The 22278-nt window shown below is 38.7% G+C and overlaps 1 protein-coding gene across 8 annotated transcripts in view; it reads left to right on the top strand.

Annotated features, from left to right (window-relative positions):
* FMN1 (formin 1) overlaps positions 1–22278 on the top strand; it is a 439238-nt gene that overhangs the window by 276265 nt on the left and 140695 nt on the right. For all 8 annotated transcript variants that reach the window (XM_077127364.1, XM_077127363.1, XM_077127362.1 and 5 more), the window contains 6 exons: positions 3020–3081; positions 4960–5048; positions 13027–13156; positions 14242–14388; positions 15522–15581; positions 20843–20963. In XM_077127364.1, coding sequence (XP_076983479.1) covers positions 3020–3081; positions 4960–5048; positions 13027–13156; positions 14242–14388; positions 15522–15581; positions 20843–20963 — 609 coding nt within the window. The remainder of the gene's footprint in view (positions 1–3019; positions 3082–4959; positions 5049–13026; positions 13157–14241; positions 14389–15521; positions 15582–20842; positions 20964–22278) is intronic.

Raw genomic sequence — 22278 nt, forward strand, 5'->3', positions numbered from 1 at the left:
AGTTTTGTTCTGTATATTTTGTTACCTTTTACAGAATAATAAAAGAATTACATATTTAAAAAAAACACGCTGAGCGATTTAGACCTCGTTAAGTCTTTAAAGGATAGATATCCAAGATGTTTTAAAAAGCAAAGTAAAACTTTGAGACCCACCTTCAAAGCAAAAATAACTTTGGTGGTACAATGAAAGATGAATTGGTGGGAAAGACTGAAATCAGATGTAAAAGTTAAGTTACTTTCTCAGTGGACCCAGAAATATGTTACATTTCCCTTAGGACATTTGATATATTCTTCCTTTCTAAGTAGAGTTATTTGTGTACATATCTTTCCTATCAATAATACTTCTTGAAGGTGGGCCTAGAGCAGGGGTCAAAGGATGAAAAGGATTCAGCACCACTGCTCCTATGTGAAACATTCAAGAATTCTATACAGTTTAATTGTTAGCACAAACTACTAAGTAGTTGTAGTGGTCTTTCTCTCTTTCCACATGTTAAAGGAGATAAGGCATTAACAAGCATTAAGTATATGAACGATGTGTTTTTAAATCATAGTAGTCATGGTGCATATGTACTCTTGAGTTCATGCCATATTCCACATGCTATGCTAAGCACTTTGTACTTATTGTCTCACTAAGTTCTTTGAGTAAGTGGTATTAGCCCCATTTTACAGATAGGTTGAGGCTTGGGCAGTTTAACCTGCCAGGATCAAATATCGAGTAAATACAGGATTTGGCATTCTGCTGAGGACTTCCTTACACTCCCTTCCTCTTTGCTCTCTCTGTAAGAGCCATCTTGGCCTTTTTCTTTGGCCTTTTCTTGACCTTGAACACACCAAGCTTATTCCTTCATCAGAAAAAGACCCTCTTGCAGTTACTTCTCTCTGCCTGGAATATTCTTCTCCTAGATATTCACCAAGCTGATCTTTTTATTTCTCCGCTTAAATATCACCCCTTCCAAGATCATTCTATCTGATGTTGTACAATTCTCTATTATATACTCTCCATAATGTGTGAAATGTATTTGTTTATTTTCTGTCTTCCAAGCCTGAATATAAATTCCTTGAGATCAAGTACTTTGACCATCTTCTATACTCCTGTATCCACAGTTTCTGGAACTTAGTACCCACTCAACAAACATCTATTCAAGGGCTGGATGTGTAACTGAATGAATAAATGTCTCCAAAACCCATACTTGTTCTCTAGTCCCATCCCCTCTGAGCATTTTCTTTTTGCTGCCTAGCACACTGAAAGGCAGAGGGCTGACCTGTCAGGCTATGTATCTGAGACCCAGGATAATTAGCTTTTTAAAGCCAAATATTTATTTAGTGGGAAACTAATTCAACTGATCATTCTCCTTTGCATTAGTTAAGATTACTTGATAATATCATAAGTTTGTGTAGTACCTAGGATGCGTGGTTAGTTCAAATGTGAATATTTCTGATAAATTAGTTTCAGAATTGTACTTTTTTTTATTGCATTCATGTTGGCTAATTTCTGTAGGAAAATATTGTTATTTTCATAAAGCAGAAATTGCTCCTGGCTATTTTGTTTTGATTTTGATTTTTAAAGAGCTAGAAGTTTAAAAATACATGGTCTATCTGATAAATTAGTGAGCTCATATTATCTACACACATAAAATAACAGTCCTGGGAGGGTAAATTCTTTCATTCTTTCTTTAAACTGTTTTGTAGTGTTTATGTAGTGGTTTCAGATTGGCCTTCTTGGAAGTATAGTTTTCCTTTAGTCTTGATGGAATCTGAGACAAGGTACTTTGTCATTAACATATTAACCTCTTCCTGTCTCAACAACCATGCATATAGAGGAATAGCTTGCTGACTAACTGTAATTAGAGAAAGTAGTCTGTGAAGGAATTTTAAGTACATTTCTCAGTGTGTGATCATGAAAAGCATGATCTTAACTCAGTTAATTAACTTGGTTAAAATTACGCGAAGGGGTTCATATGATCCTAAAATATAGAAGAAACAGAATGATTAAAAAACAACCTGCCTTAATCTGTACCTTCTCTAAAAACCGTGGCGTGATGCCAATGAACAGGGTAATGGTTGACGAGCAAAATTTTAAGGCGTTCTAAGTATCACTGGTTGATTTAATAAAATTAATTAGCCTGCCATGGAGAAAATTTACTAGCATGCTGGTTAATTTCACAATGTAAAGTCAGGGAAAGGGAGGGAGGGTTGAAGGAACAAACCTTATTAGTTTTGAATAATTATTTAAAGATGTGGAGCTTGCCCATTTCAAACATCTTTGATAGCCAAATCCATTAAGGCTTTAAAATCTCACTGTTTGTTCCCCAGTATAGATCAGAAGTAATCTTCCTCAATGAAATCATAAGCATATTAACTAACAGCTAAATGGCTTATTTAAGATGCAGAACAAGGGGATTCCTAATAAAACCATGGAATGAGCAGTTGCCTTAAGACTGGTTCATGGCAATTTCTATAATATTGATTTGCCATTGATGCAATTGCTTTTTCTTGTCTATTTAATCCAAACAAGATGTTTCTGCAGTGGCCATGGAAAGGTGCCTGAAATCACATGCCTGAATTCATTTAATTTGCTAACACTGTCTTTTTTCCCTCTCTCTCTCTTCTTGGTAATGGGCAAGAGTCAGTTCTGGTGCATTAGGCACTAAATCTCTTCAATTACCAGCCGGGAAGAAAGATTTAGAATTGTGTTTCAAACCCACAAACTGATTTAGTTTTAAAGCACAAGCACTTCGCCTGTGGAGCCTAAATTAAACTGCAGAAAGGACACAGAGTTTGAGGAATTAAACAAGGCAGGGCCGAGACTCAGGCCAGCCATAGGAACCATTTTGGTTCCATTTGGGCCCCCCCAGTGAGAAAAAGGAAGGCAAGCAGGGACATGCTGAAAGGCACAACTTGTGGAACAAAATGTGATATTATATTGCCTGGAAGCTCGACATACAGTAAGGGTTGGTGCAGATGGGGTTTAATCAAGTCCCTTATCCTTTTCTTTCTTTTTCTTTTCGGATGCTTGGCAGCCATTTTCAATGTAGATGACTCTGTGGTCGATCTGGAGACTCTGGCGGCCTTATATGAAAACGTGAGTGTCGGAGACATGCTGAGTAGAAGTTTCCACATTTTCATATCTTTACTTGCTAAATAATGTTAAGGTCTTAAAAATCACTGAGCCATTCATATTCTCTGGTGCTATGGGTTTTGACATTGGAAAGAAGAGATTCAGGCACAGAAACCCAAGCTTGAATGAGCAAGCATGAGGAAAGCACTAGGTTCCTAACTCCTGTGGTGGTATCTGGGTTGGTAAATCTTACTGCATTCCTGCAGGGGAGGGTAGTTCACTTTTATGCCATGGAAACCAATGAGCCCAATCCTGTCTCTTGCTATCAGAGTGAAGTTAAGCTACCTGCTTAATGTCAGTAAATACCAGTATCTTCCTGCCTCTGAGGAACAGGAGTGCTAAGTAGCTCAGATGATTGCTCTAAATCCAAACAAATTTCAATGGAGTTGAAGATGGGAAGCAATATGGGAGAGTGGGTGTGTGTTTGAGATTTAGAGGGAGATAGTCTTAGGTTTGAGGTCCAGAGCTACCACTGAATGACCTTGGGTCAGTTACTTAAACTCCCTAAACCTGTTTGATGATCGCTGCACTGGGAGTTATACGGGACTCTGCCTTATATATATATTTTTTTATTAAATGGGACTTAAATATATAAAGGAGTATCAGTAGAACTGTGTTTTGAAAAGTAAATGGCACTGCATGCAAATAAGGTCTTTTGATTTTGGTTGTGTGTAGAAATAACTAGCAGAATCAGCAGCTTCTCTTGAGAAGATGACACAGGAGAGTCAGAATTCCCACAATTGCTAGATGTTCTGGTGAACTGACTCTGTTAGGGTAGGAAAACATGGATTAAAAATGGATCCTCTTCTACTTAAGTAAGCTTATTAGCCAGGAATTGCCTGGTGGGTTATAATATGTTATGGTCACCAGGCTCAGAAAAGAATTCATTTCAATACTTATAGTCTCCTGGGACCTTAAATCTCTTTCTTATATAAAATTTCCATAATCTAAAAATCCAGAACTGGCATAATTGCTAATTCCCTAGTCTTTTTCACATCCTTTCTATATATCAGGAGCTATTTAGTTTGTCTAGATGGGAACTTCTCATGTTTCCATCAGTTAGATTTCTGTTATTGGATAAGAAGGCACGGAAATATCAGGTCATTGGGGGCTAATTGTATGTTTGTTGAGTACCTAAAGAACAGCATTGTGTGTGGTAGGAGAAAGGTATTTACTAATTATGTTGTCCAAGCCCCAGTGAACTTATCTCTAACATGGCAATGTGTCAATAGATGTAAAAGTTAAAGTACCATCTGGACATTTTTTGTCTTTACCGTGAGCTCAGCATCATGCACGTGATTAGTAGATGTTGGCTCACAGTGGAGGTAAGCTGTAAACCACTGAAGTAGTTGGAAAAATTGAGAAAGTGATTAAATGAAAAAGTAGTACAATGAATGATTGAGAAATCCAGAGAAGATGGTGACTAGAAATAAGAGTCAGAGGTCTACATAAGTGAGGAGGGTTGTTCTGAGGGTAAGGAAGCAAATGCTAAAAACAACTTGTTCCGTGTCTGAGAGCAGGGGTATTCGAAGATAGCATCCAGTCCCCTGGCTTCTGTGTCCAGCTCAGGTCACTTTTTGTGTGCATTTGCACTATACCAGTGATTCTCAAACTTTAGCAGGCATTGGGATCACCTGGAGAGCTTGCCACGCTCCACTCTTGAAGTTTCTTATGTCTGGAGAGGGGCCGGTAATTGGCGCTTCTAGTAAAGTATTGCTGAGGTTTTCATAACAAATGACAGGTGATGCTAGTGCTGCTAGTCCAGAGACCAGTTTGAAATCCATTGCTTTAGAAAGATTGTCATTGCTCTTTTTTTTTTTTTTTCTCTCTATCTCAACACAGAGAGCCCAAGAGGATGAATTGGTTAAAATAAGAAAGTATTATGAGACATCCAAAGAAGAAGAATTAAAGCTGCTGGATAAACCTGAACAGTAAGGATACTTAATCACCTTTAAAAAAAATTTTTTTTTTAAGAACAAAAGGAGAATTGCAGTCCCTGCCTCCCCGCTCTGAATAATGAAACTTAAATTGTTCAGTGAATTAAGGCACAACACCGCTATTGCAGTGACCTATTGCACACAGCCGAGTGACCCTGCTGCCGGGAAGAGCAGTCCTGAAATTTGTGCTGCTGGATATAGTATCTCATCCCCTTCCTCCAAGCCCTCATGACTCCTCTTTCTTGTTCTAACAACTTGTTAATTCCTCCTAGACTAAACATTTTGGCCAAAAGGGTAAAAATAAGGAAGGAAGAAGCATTGCTCTGTTAAAGGTTCTGCTGATGCAGTTAAAAAGATGACATCAGAGAAACAGAATTCAAACTGATTTTCCTAAATGTCATATCCAGTAAGTGTAGCCTGAAGTGCCAGCTTTCCCCCAAATTTTTCCACCTGCTTTGCTCCACTTAGCTGAGAATTTTTCACTCTTGCTTTCCTTTTCTTTCCATTCATTATCTAGTATTGTATTCTCTGTGGTTTGGGGTGTCATTGCATATCCTTCAGAAATCCAGAAATCCTTGTGCCTGAGTGATTCTTGTCCTTAGCTAGTCTTCCTGGGATCTTCAAGCCACAGATAAACTTCTGAAGTTCTGAAGCCCTGGGGCCCCACACAGCTTTTAGGGACCCAAGACTCTGTGAGAACATGGGATGGGTCTGGAGTAGACAGAAAGCTCTTTTGCCTATTGCTACCTTGTAAGCATCAGGTCTGATTCATGCTGCCTGTCTCTGCTTGGAGATAAGGCAAAGGGTTGAAAACAAAGAAGAAATTGAATGATCAGGTTCTGGGTAATGACTCAATTGTTTAGACAACTGAGGTTATATGGATTGTGCTGAAACCTTCATACCTTGTCCTAGGAGCCTCTAAAACTGACCTACTCCCAGTGGATAGCTGGGCATTCAGGCCCAGAAAAGCATCTCTAAGTTACTGGGGGAAGGGAGGGTCTGGGTGTATTCAATTATTCACAAACCTTCATGGTTTGAGAGCTTTAGATGCATTGTTCTAGCATGGAACATGGTCCAGGAGCCCCAAAGTTATTTCATGAAGCCTAGGAATATTGTGAATCAATACAGATGGGGTTCCATTGCCCTCTAGGTCAGTCCACTTGACTCTTCTTTCTTTACCAACTCTTACCCCTAACCAATCTCGTGTTCCATTCCCAAGTCATGTTTCCGAATATAATAAATTAATTCCTGCTAATGGTTATAAAGTGATGAATAATTGGATGCTTGGACTCTAACAATGCCCTGGGAAGAGGGTATTTGGGGAAATTAGAGCCTGTCATGCATTTGAGGTAGTGCTAGCCGGGTCCAGTTGATCAATGATACTCTAAGTCAGAAGTTGGCAAACTTTCCTATAGGGGGCCACATAGTATACATTCTAGGTTTTGCAGGCCTAGTTGCAAGTGCCTAACTTTGCTGTTGTAATACATAAGCAACCATAGACAATATATAAGCAAATGAGCCTGGCTATGTTCCAATAAAACATAACTTATGGACACTGAAATTTGAACTTCGTATCATTTTCATATGTCATGAAACATTATCCTCCTTTTGATATTTTTCAACCATTAAGAAATAAAAATACCATTCTTATTTCACAGGCCATACAGAAACAAACAGTAGGCTGGATTTGGCCCATAGGCTGTAGTTTGCCAGTCCCCTCTCTAATCCATGGGTGTGGTAAAATCGAGTGATATGAAGAGTGGAGGAGAGATGTGTTTCTGATATTGACAGCATTTCCCTTTTGTTTCCTTTCTAGCATTGTTTTTCAAGGTTAATTTCCAGGATGAAAATAGTGGTGGCAAGTAGTTAAGAGACAGCTCATTATTCCTGTTTTCTCTACTGAGGATCTCTCAGTGGCTGTTGGGATAGCTTCCTGAACACACAAAGCCACTGACAGATAGAAAACTCATGTGCTGATGAGGCCATGTGCTGGGGCTCAGTGGCTGGAGGTTAAGGCACAATGGGGAGGGTCTTCATTCACCTTTGCTCCTGACCCTCCGGCTCAGTGCTGCGCTTGTGCGATTTATGTCAGAGTCTGATTCCCTGCAAGCTTATTTGCCATTAACTCCAAGGGAGTGAACTATAAGCATGTTTTACGTACTGGAAAATATGAAATCATTTATAGTTTGAGCATTGCAATTTCCGAAGAATCCTGTGGTGCCCAGTCCTATAAATCATAGCTGGAGAGGCTGGCTTCCTCACTCACCTCATCAGCTCCTGTACACCCCAGTGCCAGATTTAGAAAACCATTTCCCACAATGGTTCATCTATTTGGGACCAGGATGTTTGAGAGCTATTCTGTCCTGCGATGGCCGTAGACTTTCTTTGCAGCATGCCTTGTGTTGGTGAGGAGGTGTTTGGTTAGGCCTGACATGTGCTTACTGTGGCCTGGAGTGAGGACATCTTATATAACCCATTGGGATGTTCCTTCAAGGCCCACAGCTGCCTTGGGCCTCCCAAAGACGACACTTTGACTTGCTAAAACAAAGGTCTATCAGTGTATTCCTCCATGGAAAGACTCAGGCTACAGCGTGAGGTTATGCTGCTTGCACAGTCTCCACTAAAAAGACACACTGGCGATAATACCATTCAGGGTTTTAGGGGATGATAAAACCTATGTCAGTCCGTTGAAAATGGTGGGTTACCTTGTATCATTCCCCTTGCCAGCCAAGTAAACTGCTGCAGATGTGTAACTCAGATAACATAAGGCACAGAACTTCTCTCATATATACAGTTGCAGTCTTTTATGGAGAAAATAGGCCTACATTGGAGAAAAGTAAAGATACCTGGTTTGCACCATCTTTGAGGATATTTGGTCATCTCTATCACTGACCCTAGAGTTAGACCAGCCCAAAAGGAAATCACTTATGAATATTTGTAAGTACCAGCTATCAATGTCCAAGGGCCTGTGCTTGGGAATACGTAAAAGAATTATTATACCCCGACCTTCAAGGTAGGTTTAAAATGCAGTTGAAGAAATAAGCTGTTTATCCAACACTTGCTTTATAGCCGTTGACGTAAACTATACTTCTAGTACTTTCCCCGGTGAATGGGGAAAGAGCTATTATTTCCTTCCCCAAGTCTTTGTGTGGCTATTTTTGGACAAAAGATGACATAAGCACATAGTTTTCCCTATTTACTCCTACCATATTTCATGTTTTCACATCCTACGAGCTGTCCAAGTCAGAAACCCACAAGCCCTTCTAGACGCTCCTCAGCAGCCCCTGTAATGGGTCAGTTACTCTGGGTCTTGCCGCCTTGTTAGCTTTCTCGTCCATTTGCTCCTCTCTGCTCATACTGCAGGCCCTTTTACCTTCCCTCTTGGACTATTGCAACAGCAAATAGGCTTCCAAACCTCAAAGCTGCTGCCAACTCCAATCGGCCAAGCCACTGCCATGGTGATCTTCTAAAATAAAAATCTAGAAGTATCACTTTTCTGTATAATATCCATCATTTGTTCATGAAAGCTTAAACTCCTTGTTTTAGAGCTCCAATCCCCTTTAGTATCTGATTTCTACGCACCTCTCCCATAAATATCATTCAACCTGCCTGGGCTCTACTGGTTAATTTCTCATACCTGTCATCCCTAAGGAAGCCTTGACTGACATCCTCCCAACAGAGCTCTGACTTCAGTGACCTTTATGTGGCTTCCATAGCTCCCATTATAGACTCCATCACTGAAGCCACTTATCATGCATCTCAGTAAACATATGTTTATTTCTTGGGTTATCAAGAGAGGATTGTCTGTCAGTTAAAATTCTGTCCCCAGGCCTTAGGGTGGCAATTGACACATAATTGTAAAGGATTGACTGAACTTTGGGGCTGATGCTCTAGCATTAGTTTTCAGTGGCACATTCTCTCCATACCTTCTCCAGGCAGGAGACATGAGATCTAAGATCCCCTGAGAGCCTTCCCAGTGCAGGCCCTAAATCTCAGTTACACTTTCATCTTAGAGAGCCTTGTAATTCTGTCTAATTTGACTTTTTCTGTGGTAATGTGGCTTGAAGAATAGGAATTCCTGGCTCATAGTTTTGAAGCTGGGAGAAGTTTAGAATCGAGACATCAGCAAGCCAATGTCTCCTCCTCAAGGGCTGTGGCCTTCTCGGACTGGCAGCTGGTCATCCTTGGTCCTTGGCTTTTCTCTCACATGACAGTACACACGGTAGTGTCATCTTCTTTCTCTTCTGGGTTCCACTGACGTCCAGTTTCTGGCTGCTCCTTGTGGCTTCTCTTTCTGTGTCCAATTTCTTTTTCTATAAGGACTTCAGCCCTATTGCATTAAGACCCCTCCACCCCCACATTTAGTTTTGGGTATACCTTAGCTAGTAACATCTTCAAAGGTGCTATTTACAAATAGCTGATACAGGGTCAGTATTTGGGACCTGTAAAAAGCCTTTTATGGGAGCTATGATTCAATCCCCAACACTCTACCATCTGAACCCCAAAAGATATGTTCTTCCTATATGCAGAATATATCCATTCTGTCACAATATCCCAAAAGCCTTAAGTCATTTCAGTAACCACGCTAACTACTGTCATCAGAATTGATTATGGGTGTAGTTCATCCTCTGCCTGATGGACTTATAAAACTTAGAAAACAAGTTCTCTGTTTACACTATACAATAGTGTGACAGGCATAGGATAAACGTTCCCAATCCAGAAAGGAAAAATTGAAAGGAAAATGGATCAGGGTCCTGAACAATTCTGAAACCCAACAGAGCAAACCCCATTAGATCTAAAGGTCTGAGAGCTATTTGTGGCTTGACTGTTTGTCTCTGGGCCTGACAGAGTGGCAGTACCATCCTTTCCAAGAACCTGCTTGCACAGTGGCCATACCCTTCCCAAACATTGGGATATAGGCCCTATCCTCTCTGAGCATTGGGGTGGCAGCACTCTCCCCAGAAAATTGCAGTGTAAGGCCCACCCCTCCTCCAGGCTCTGGGGCAGATGATCTGCCTCCTCCCACTGCAGGGGCAGACCTGCCCTTTCTGCACATGTGGTGGGCCTGCTCTCTGGGCCTAAGATTTCTTTGGTCCAGACCTCAGCATCTATGGTTCTGCCCTTGAAGTCATTCTTCCTTCAGTTTGCCCCTTTTCTATTCCCTCCAGGAATTGCTTCTGTTTATATAAATTTCATAAAAACCTTGTTGATTTCATGTGCAGTTCCAGGGGGTCCAAGCAATCAGACAATAGAACTTTTTGAAGATCCTTCCTGGATAACTACATTTCCAATCTCAACTTCTACTGAAGTGGCTGACTGGATCTATGTTCAGCCATACCTTCTTGAGCAAAGGATTGGTCAATCAAGACTTCGTGTGGAACTTGAAGCTAAGGAAGGTCCCTGATAGAGCCACTTCTAACCTGAGTCTCAAAATCATCAATTGCTAGTTCCTCTGTGCTTAAACATTTATTTCTCAACTGATCTCTTTCCTCTTGTGCTTTACTGTTTGCTGCAAGGAGAAACCAGGCTGCACCTTCTACGCTTGGCTTGGAAATTTCCTTAGCTAAATATCTGTGCTCATTGCTTTCAAGTTCTACTTTCTATCTGATATTTGAATACAACTTTGCCAAGTTCTCTGCCACTTTACAGCAAGGTTCAACTCTTTTCCAATTTCCAATAACACATTCCTCATTTCCTTCTAAGGCCTCATTGGAAGTACCTTTAAAATCTGTTTTTCTCCCAACAGTCTCTTCAAAGCAATCTAGGCATTTTCTATCAAGCACCTCACAAATCTTCCAGCCTCAACCTATTATCCAGTTCCAAAGCCATTTCCACATTTTTAGATATTTGTCGTAGTAGCACTTCACTTTCTGCTACCAAAAATTGGTTTCATTTCCCAACTGCTAAAATAAATACCACACAAAGGTATTAAGGCTTAAGTGATGAAAATTTATTGGCTTCATTGTTTTGTGGCTAGGAAAGGTCCAAAATTGAAGTGTCAACAAGGTGATGCTTTCTCCCTGAACACTGTGGCATTCTTGGTCTGGCTGCTGGCAATCCTTGGTCCTTGGCTTTTCTGTCAAATGGCAATGCACATGGTGGCATCTTGTTTCTCTTCTGGGTTCCATTGACTTCCAGCTTCTGGTTGCTCTCTGTGGTTTCTCTATGACCAGTTTCCTTTGCTTATAAAGGGTTAACTGTATTGGATTAAGGCCTACTCTCACTCGTCTTCAAAGGCCCTATTTACAAATGGGTTCACACCCATAGAATCAGGGCTTGGGACCTGAGCATGCCTCTTAAGGGGGACTTAATTCAACCTACAAATCACATATTGTAGAGCTTATGGTGTGTCTCCTCATCTTAGTCCTAAACCTCTCTTTTTGAGACTAGTTATGAGTAATCTTTCTTCCTTTTCACCTTTGTCCTTGTTGGTAAGCTGAAGGATTGATCTGTTTATTTGCTGACATGGTTTGCTTCACTCACCCTTTTCGTTTTAACTAGGAAGCAAGCATATACTTTGGGGATCTGGGTCCTCCTTGCTGAATGGTATCTCATGGTCACATTTAGATGAGGGAAAATGTAGGGTGCTACATTAGAGGTAGTCCTCAATAGCAGCTGAATAAATAAATCTTTCCAGGAGTCACTGTAGGACCAAATGCTACCAGCTCCATGAGCTTTGTATTTCTCAAAAATACGTGAAAACTGGTGATTAACCCTGATTTCAGTCAGTAAAAAGGAATCAGCTGATACTATTTTTGCAAGGAAAATACATAACTTTTTCATATTGTCCAAATCCCAAATTCCTTGGTTTCCACTTTTATATTCCACCACATGATCTTCATAATAATCCATTATAGAGCTTTAAGACAAAGATCTATGTCCTTACTTCATCCTCAATACTGAGTAAAATACTGGAGTGGTGGGGGGTGCCTTATGACCTTGGGATAGGTAGAAAACAGCTGATAATTAGGAATTAATTAAAATCTAAGTCTTCCTAAAAGTGAAAGAGACACAGAATCTGAGCCAAGGAAATTTCTATGGGTACAGAAAGGAGGCTTCCAACCTTGCTTCTCTATAAAAGCATTCTTGGTGAGATTGCACAATGTCAGGATAATGGTATTATGAGTTGACCAAGACTTTCAGAATACCAATCAGTCATTTCAAATCCAAAATAAAATTAATGGCTTGTTAGTGAATTCTCCTCTTTGCGGAATTCACATCCAACAATTTCCACCCATTTTAGTTTATACCTCTTTCTCTGATGGTTGGCGTCAAGAGTATGTAGCTAATCCAATTTATTCTGTAAAGGGCACCAGTGCCCAACTATTCAGACAGTAAGCCACTGTGTGCAGGTCAGTTCCTACCTTTAGCTTTTAAGATCTGTCCTGCCATAATTTTTTTTCTGCCGTAATTTTTTGATAAACTTTAGATTGTGTTCACTTACTGAGTGCCTGATTTGTTCCAAACACTGATCTAGAAATTGCATCTATATAGTTGAGTTGAAGTGGAGAAATGAGTAAATTATAGGCTTATATATAATTTATTGCACTATCATCATCATCATACTCCAGTAAAAGATTAATCATTTAGCTGTAGACACTTTGCCTTGAGTCTTTTCTTAGCCTATATATAAATATACCCTTCAAGAATGCAATGTTATTAAGATTTTGTGTAGTTTTCTATATGCAATTACTCTTTGGGTAGCAAGAAGTAACTTGACGTGGTTCAGTATGCACACGTTAACTTCCTGTTCCTAAGTTAATGTATAACACCATACGCTTATTCACTATCATGGAAATACTTGAAAAAGTGACTTTGTTGTCAACCGAAGAGCACATACTCTCAGTCTGCTTAATGACTTTTATAATTGTCATAAATAAGGAATGCTGCAGTAGTGTGGCTTTTTTCAGCTGTTCTTTTATCGTCCTTGTAAGTGTGCAGGAAACTAGCCGATTCATCCTTATTTTTACAGATTTCTACACGAGTTAGCCCAGATTCCCAATTTTGCTGAACGTACCCAGTGCATAATCTTCAGATCTGTTTTTTCTGAAGGTATCACCTCCTTGCACCGAAAGGTAGAGATCATCACACGTGCTTCTAAGGTATGTTGGTTGTCTAATTTAAAGGACAACCTTACCTTTACTGAAGGTAAAGGAGTAAGTTGGCAGGGGGGGGAAGCAGACTTGAGTCCCCTTGGAGAAAACCTTGTGGACCTAAGAGTGTGTGTTTTTAAGTGCAATTGTGATAGTTATCCAGTCTCAGTGTATAAGTGTGCATGTGTGAGTATGAGTGAGTGAGAGAGAGAGAGAGAGGAGACAGATTGAGAAAGAGAAAGAGAAGGAAAAAAAAGGAAAAATGAAAGCACAAATATTACCAACGTACAATAAACACTCTCTCATAACACCCAGAAAGGGAGGGACAGCAGTCTACCTAGAGCTGAATTTTGTTTTCTTTCTGTACCCTGGAATAGAGGAGAATAAAATAAACCAAGACCATAGCAAAGAGAGGGAGGGAGTTCTGGTTTGAAAATTTACACTTGGAACAAAAGAGAAAGAGAGAGAGGAAAAGCAAACGAGATGGGGAACTAAAGTAAGCCCTAAGCAGCTTGAAATTGTAAAAGTTAATAGACATATCAGCAAACACTTAATAAACATAGCCTGTGGCCTAAAATGTGTTATTGTAGTTCTCCTCTGAGGATTATGCCCATGAAGTAGGGAAGACATACCTGCTATTATACCTACCCTACATTTAATTGGACTGTTCATATACATAATCCCAAAACAGATTCTTAAATGACATCAAACTCATTTCTACTTTAGAAGTCATCAGAGCATAAGCCTAAGTATAACCATTCCCTTTTATCATTTTACAAATAGTTTAAGATGACTATTTGAAAAATAAAAGCAGGCTCAAATGGAACTATGATGAACAATATTTAATCCTCAATATTAAAGTATGTGTTGTTTATAATTAATTCATTGAATGGGAAGGAATGATAGCTGTTAATGTACTTTTTGAGATGCTCGTGGTTTAGGGAAGTGCATTTTTCATTTCACCAACCGTTGATCCTGTTGGTAACGAATCTGAACTGTGTAAAGGCCATTCAATAAGTATTTGTTGTTGAATGAACATAGGTACATTGTCATGTAGAGTTCAAGGCCATAATGATTAGTATTTACCATCACAGGGTTTGCTGCACATGAAGAGTGTGAAGGATATTTTAGCTCTCATTCTGGCTTTTGGAAATTATATGAATGGAGGCAATAGGACTCGAGGACAAGCAGATGGTTATAGCTTAGAAATCCTGCCCAAACTCAAGGACGTCAAAAGTCGGGTTAAGTATTTATTTATTTTTCACAATGAATGTTTATGATTTGTCTTATTTTCTGTCCATACTTTTAACCTAAAAAAATAAAGTCTTCCAAATTATTCCATTCATTTCTATCCCCTCCCAAACAGTCAAATATTGTTGTACACATCTTTTTCTTTGCTTGATTTTGGCTTCTGAATAAAGATAGGTTTTTCATTTTAGATCTTATTTTTGATGACAAAATCCCACTCTTTGTTTGCTCTAAAATACACAATAAGGTATTGAATAGCTATTGCAACGAGTGCATAAAACAGAGATAGCCTGCAATATTAGGCTTGGTTTAGAGCTTGAGTCTGTTTGAATTTAATGTTGACCCCTTGTAATTTACTCTTTCCTGAGTGGCAGAGCAATGCTGAATCACCAGTTGAGCTGAGCATTTGAGTTATTCTTTTGCCCACCACAACAATGGGCTGGGAGTCTACTGTCAAACTCTCTGAAGCTGATTATCATTTGGCTCCACACCCCTGCAGAGCTGCTTCTTTAGAAACAACCAGCCCATAGCTTGGCGTCCCATGGGGGGCAGGGAAGTGGAGGGAGGGGAAACACACTGGCAAATTAGAATTAGACCCTTGTGAACAAGACACAAAGGCTGCCTTGTGGGAGGGCCCGCTCCCCCTGGACTCGCAGGGTCATAAAGTGGCATGGCGTTCCTTTTAAGCTGCCCTGATTGTTTTTCACGCCATTAAGAACACACATTTCTTGAAAGGTGGGAAGGGAGGGATGGGTTTTCATTTCTAGTCCCTGGTTCACTTTAGCCCTCCCTGCCTTGGCTTTATGCCAGAAAATACTAGAAGACAATTTTTTATCACTGTTCATTTTAGGCATTACCTCAAAGGTCTTATGGATTATCTTGTTTGATTTTTTGTTTTGTTTTTGCACAAAAAAGTAGTGTAGTGTCTTTTCTTTGCATAGATGACATTAAAAAAAATGGATGGAACAAGAAGGAAGGAGGAAAATCTTGTCAGTCTAAAACAATATTAGGACCAGGTATCAGAAATTGAAAGTATTGGTATCATAAACTGAGATTTCAGCTCTCCATATACAACATGGAGCCTTCTCATGGGAATGATTTTCATTTGTTTCTCTTTTAAACCTAGGATAACGGGATTAATCTAGTGGACTATGTCGTGAAGTATTACCTGCGTTACTATGATCAGGTAAGAAATGGCATTTTGTGGAAAACTACACTCGTGGGAGTTCAGCTCTTACACGTTGTTGGTATTCAGAACTTGGATGATAGAGAGATGGATGGATGACTTTCAAGTCCAACGTAGAATATAAGAGTTTTCTAGCCTCCTGGGTTTACAAACGAGAACACTGAACCCAAGAGAATTTAGTAGATTCTAAAAGGGATAATGCTTTTAAAAGGGAAGCATTATTTGTTAGTACAAGTCTACTAACTATCGACACACTATATAGCACTGCTTTAGGGCAGCCCCACATTATCTCAGTGCCTTACGACCTAGTTGCAAGAGATTTTTGTGATGTTTAAATCCACTCAGTAATTGGTTAAAGTTGAAACTGGATTCTGGGATGCAGACCAAAATTTAGGAAATTAAGGTGCAATGATGCCCCATATTTTTATCAGTAATGTTCATCTGTGAACAAATTGAAGACATGGAATTTGAAATCCATCCTCTCTGTTTAGATTACATTTGCAATTAAAAATTACTGTGAAAATCCACCTAAGCAAAATCTTCCGTGTTTTAGTCCTTTTCATTAAATTGAGAACAAGGAATCTGCATTTGGTGAAGAAAAATGTAGTGTTGTAAATTGTTGAGAAATATAGCAATCGATATAAATGGAAAAAATCTCATATGAAAATTTTGTCAGGACTCCTTAAGTGGTCATGTCAACAGTTTTTCCCAGGTCCTGGGAGAAGAAAAGGGAAGATGTCATGGCCTCATTTGCAGAAGGCCTGCCTACAGTTTCATCGAGAAGACAAGCTAAGAGCTAAGCACTTATAAAAAATAATTTCTCCTACCCTCTTGGTGAGCATCTCTAACTACTCTCACTATGTCTGCAGACAGCCTCATCGTTCCTGTCCTCACCCCAACCTTCTCTTTTCTCTTAAAGATGACATAATTTTTGGTTAGTCAAAAGTGAATCCCCTTTGACTCCCCTCTGTCCTGCAGCTAAATTGTTTTTGATGTCCTTCCCTCTTTCTTTCATCCCTGCTGACCCCATGTTGTTCAAGCTTGAAGATAGCTCACTGGAGAGTTGTCTTCTGACCTCTAGTTCCTCTCCACTCTGGTCCCTCCCTCACCCTGTGTGCCCATTGCTCTTGTCATGTGTAGTCCTAATCATATCCCTTTTTTACTCAAAAGCAGGAATGAATACTCATTTCCACATGAACTAAGACTTTGCCCAATTTAATTACAATCTTGTACAACCTTGCTTGTATTACTTTCCTTCTGTATGTGGTCTATGATCCAAATCAAGACTTGATATTTTTTAAACAAACCCTGTAGTTTCATATGAATGTGTTTTTATTTCGGATGTTCTCCATACCGAGAACTATCCTTGTGTCTAGCCTTTTAATAAAACCTCTCTTATTAATCCTCCCAATAAATAATAAGTTAAAAGATATATAAGAGGAAGGCTCCCAGTGACATCAGCAATAAATACACTTATGTATTATAGACCTAATCAGAAAAGTGCAGACTGATATGGAGAGATAGGCATAATTTTACTGACAGGCAGTAAAAAAAAAAAAGCTATTAAATATCATATTCATACTTATAAAGAATCACTTACTCCTAAATAATATGTTTTAATACTACCCTATTCAAAATTCTGCAAGATTCTAAAAACCAATAAAATGATTCTAACTATTTTATGATAAACTTGATTAGGACTTGAAAAAATTATAATGAAGAGAAACTTGTGTTCATATATTTACGTGCGTTATAAGACTATAATAATTTTAAATGGCGGAATAACAGAAGAACAGAAAAAACAGCTCGAGGAAACTAAATGGAAATGTTAGAAATAGATCTAATTAAGTATGTGTGTGTGAAGTATGAGATAAAGGAGGAATTTCAAGTCATTGAGAAGAGGAAGGAATTAAATTAGCATCTCACTTCATACCAGAAAGCAGTATAAATTTCTGAAGGACAAAGAAGTTAAATGTAAAAACAAATAACCAGAAAATGAAATCATAAAGCGATGGAAGAAAATGAGGTAAATATTTTCCTTAAGGTAGCAGAGTCATTCCAGAGCATGTAAACTAAGACAGAAACTATAAAAGGCAAGATTGATAACTTTACATGAAAGTAAAAACAAAACAAAACTTTACTATTTGGTTCAATGTTTTTAAAAACTTCAGTATCTCAGAAATGACTTAAAATTACATACTGGGAAAATATTTGCTACATAGTCAAGAGCTGTTCAGAATCAACCAGAAAAGGACGACCTGAACCTTATCATGAAGATAAAAATGGCAATAGAGATCACAGGCAATTTTAAAAAGCCAAGGAGAAGCAATAAACCACTGATTAGATTACCTAGTGAGATCAAGCATGAAAATAAAATGAGATGCCATTTTCTTACTCATCAAATTGGAAAGTTTTATTGTTGTTTAATGATAAAACCCCTGTCCTGGCAAAGATATACAGAATTGGGAATGTAAATTGCTCAAAATTTTCTCAGGGCTGTCGTGCACAATTGATCAGGTTATTCTGTATTGAAGTCTCTAGATTAAGTATGCCTCATACCTGTCTCGTGCTTGATTTACCATACTGGGTATTCTGTAAAGGGTGCCTTTACAAAATTCATGCAGTGGTGCCATCTGCTTATCCAGCTGGAACTGTGCCTACTTACAGGGATCACCTTTTTCCTAATTCATATAAAGGGCACTATATGGGTTTGCACTAGAAGCTCGAGGAATTTTTAGCTTAGAGAAATAAGCAAGGCTTTATTTCACTACTTTATGATAGCAAAATATTGGAAATAAGCTAAATGTCCAAGTATAAAGGCTAAGAGCAAATAAATTGTGATGGACCATTACTTGGATAATATACTGCCATGAAAAGTGTGTAGGAGAAAAGTTAGTGGCACTAGAAAGTACTCTTCATCTGCTTTTAAATAACAAATGTGTGTTTCAAAAATATATATATAGTAAATCTCAAATGTATACTATTTATAAATATAACTATGTACAAATAGAAAAATCTGCAAAGAATATTAAAATGTTTGATTATTTTCAGGTAGTAGGATTCTAAGAGATTTTGTTTTCTTCTTTCTTCAGTTACTAAATATAATGTGTCACAATTACAAAAGGGAAAAAAATGCAAATAAAAAACAATTTAGCTAGACTTCAAGTCTAATCCCATATGGTGCAGTCTTTCCATGAGATCTTTGCTCATTTCCTTATCTTTGACTCATTTGAAATCTGGGTATACTTTATTTAGTCCTTTCTCATGATACGTCTTATTCTGCCTTGTGTATGGTTATTTATGAGTGGTTATCTATTATGCTGCCATTGCTGCTTGAGGTCCAGAACTCGTTATTTAGTGTCTATAGAACTCATTTTTTAAGTGTTTGTAATATACTGCAAATATTCACAAGTGTGTAATAAATGGTATCCATAAAAAACTAGGTAAGAGGAGGTAAGGGCTGTTTTCTGGTAGAGCAGGGGAAGGGTTGCTGAGCTTCAGGCATCAAGATGCTTAGGTCATTGTGTACACACCCTAAGTTCTAACAGGAGGTACCAGTGTGGCAGAAGAATTATCGTGAAAAATTTCAGGAGGTGAAGTTTCTAAACTTAGGTTTAGAAACTAAACCATAGGGACTGGTATGGCTGAAATTTTCCTGTAAAATATGACTGTCATTAAAGAAAGCTGAACCCAAAGAAATCTACTTCACAGAGGAAAATCTTACAATGAGAATATGCTCAAACATGGGGTGGCTCCATCTAGGAAAATAAAAATTCCACATTTCTGTGGTGCTCTCCTGGCTTTCACTGTGCAAAAATATATTTCACTCAACAAGAGTGTAGAATTATGTGATTTATTAAACCATCCCTTCCCTCTAGCAATATAAGTGATGATTTTTGTGGTTGGTGGTGATGAACAATTAACTGAAGAAAAATGATTCCTGCTCCAAGCTTCCTTCCACCCATGCCTGATATTTGCTCCAAGTCTAGCTCTGTAGCATTGCATGAAACCTGTCTGAGCCGTGCCTTTTGAACTCTAATTGAGCAGCTTTCACAAGAGCTGCTACCAGACTGATTTGCTCAGCCAAATTTTCTTTTTCTAACCCCCCCCCCAAAAAAAACTGAAACCAAGACTGAGTCTGATAAAAAGTTCTGGAAGATAGAAAGTGATATTGTGCCTGAATTCTTCCAGTATGGATTACTGTGGCACTTTGTGGTGAGGCTCTTAGATGTTTTTCCATTTTGGCATTCAGACTAGGGTACTACTTCCATTGTAATAAAATAACTATAGGAGGGGGGAAAAGTAGATTGCTCATGTAAAATGCTGTATTCTGATGGATGAAAAATACCACCTTCTTGCAGTGAAGTTGAAGAAGTTCACTACTTCTTGTAGTGAAGTGGTTTATAGGAAATGTGGACCACAAGGGGAAGCTGGTATTGCTTTCTCTGGAGAGAGAAAAGAGTAGCTGAGATGTCCAAGATGCAAAGCTTATTATTAAATAACTCAGGGAGAAAGCAAGCTAGGCTGAAAGAGATATTTGTGGCTTGGCTTATCTTTCACAGTCTTATCTTGAAGGATTGTCCCTCAAAATGTTTGTTGGCTAACATCCTCAATTAGATATAACTGTGGAGCTTGTCAAACTATATATATGCATATATAACTAACCTTGTCCTCAGTAAATATGTCCTATGATAACCTGAACAGCATTTAGAAAAGTTTTACAAATATGTGAAAAATTGGATCATACACATTCAATGAGAAAGCTTTAAGCTCTAGAGAAAGGTGGTGAAGACAGAAGGGAGAGTGATGGTTTCCTTCATTGCAGTGCCTTCTCACCTAGCGCTTTCCAATTCATGCCCACTGGCATACCCCAAAGATAACTTACCTAATGGCTAGCATGTGAAACTCAAACACGGACTTTAAATTTAAGTACTTTCTTGTGTTCCTTGTATGCCTTTTTCCAAGGAATAGAGTGTTCAAGATCAGGATATGTTTGACAATTATACCTTTGGTTCATGAGGCACACAGAGCCTAGTCCATGCCATCACCAACCTAAGTGCCGTTAAGATCAAAGTGATATTGGGAGAGAAATGAAAGCACTTCAAGGCAACCACTCCAAATTTAGGAGTAGCAGAGGAGTATTACTACAATTCTTATTTGAGCATCCAATGAAGATTTTCTTTTCTGAGTAATGCTTTTGAATTTCAACTGAAAGTGATGATTGGGTAGTATAACGTTCTTTTGTTTACCGTATCTTTTAGGAAGCTGGAACAGAGAAGAGTGTTTTTCCCCTGCCCGAACCTCAAGATTTCTTTCTGGCCTCCCAAGTCAAGTTTGAAGACCTCATAAAAGATTTGAGAAAACTGAGGAGGCAACTAGAAGGTAATAGGAACTGTTTTGTTATGATGATAGCAGATGATTTTTTCTTTGAAAAAAAATGGTTTGAGGATTATTTGCAGCTGGCTCATGGAATGGAATTGGTGCAGATTTCAGTCATGATGCTGTCCTGTCCTCAGGAAACTTTCTATCTCTATGGCCTGTTTGAGACACTGTTATATATCCCTCTCTTATTAGTACTGATCACTTACTAATTATGTTTAACTACATTTTCTCTCATCTGATGGTAATAATTATAATAATAATAGCAGTAACCATTTATTGAAAACTTATTGTGCTTCTGGCATTGTCCCATAATTCTTATAAGAACCCACTCTACAGTATATAGGAACCGTGTTAATCCCATCTAACAGACAATTGAGAAAAATGAGGCTTCCAAAGAAACAGGCAAGCTAGGAATTGAACCCATCTCTAATCAGGGCTATCTGATTAGAACGTCTGCATTGTCTTAGCTTTTTACTATGCTGCCTCGTATGTTTCAGAGACATACACACACACACACACCTGTATATTATGCTTATGCATCTAAGTCCAATGATGCTAAGACCACAATAAAGCATTCTTTTTTTGGTTCAATTTCTATTTCTAATTATTTAAAATACAAGACTGAAAGTCCCCTTTTGGCATTTGTAAAAGGTGAAAATATGTCCTGCTTGGGCAGGAATTTTCCCTTGGCATTTCTAGAGTCTTGTGTTTTCACTGTGGAGACATCTCCTTGTCCAAGAATATAAATACTTGCCTTGGAGCTTGTATAACTCCAATTGAAGAGCTCTACAGAGGATTTAGGGAGTGTGTTAATGTGGAAAGGGAGCCTGGAGTGCCAAAGCAGAGCTTGAGGAAATAAAGAGCTTCAACCAGGAATATTTTTACTCTAAGACATAAACATTTTAAAAATGTTTATTGGGAAAGAGTGCTCAGAAACCTGAGTCTTGGACCAGGAACAGCTTGGAAATGGAAGAGTGGGAGAACTCTGCCCCCAGTGGCAGGGAGAGCCAATTATATTTACTTCAGGTACAGAACTTGCTCAAATAAGGATGGTGCTTACAAGTGAATATTTTTGCCTTGTAAATTAATTTTAAACGGACATGTGTTTTGTTTTCTCCTATTGATGCGGTTGAGAGTGGATTCGACCAAATGGATGCTCTGTTTAGAAACATACCATGTGAACATGTGGCCATCCTTCCCCTCTCCTGAAGAACTGAGAGTTTTATCTTTGTTTAAGATGAAGCGTTCAACTCCTATTGTAATAAAGCAGAGTTAGCCAGCGCGTAGCAGTCTTTGTCTTCCCCTCCCCAATGGC

The sequence above is a fragment of the Tamandua tetradactyla genome, chromosome 14 (genome assembly GCF_023851605.1).
Source record: "Tamandua tetradactyla isolate mTamTet1 chromosome 14, mTamTet1.pri, whole genome shotgun sequence".
NCBI classification, from domain to species: Eukaryota; Metazoa; Chordata; class Mammalia; order Pilosa; family Myrmecophagidae; genus Tamandua; species Tamandua tetradactyla.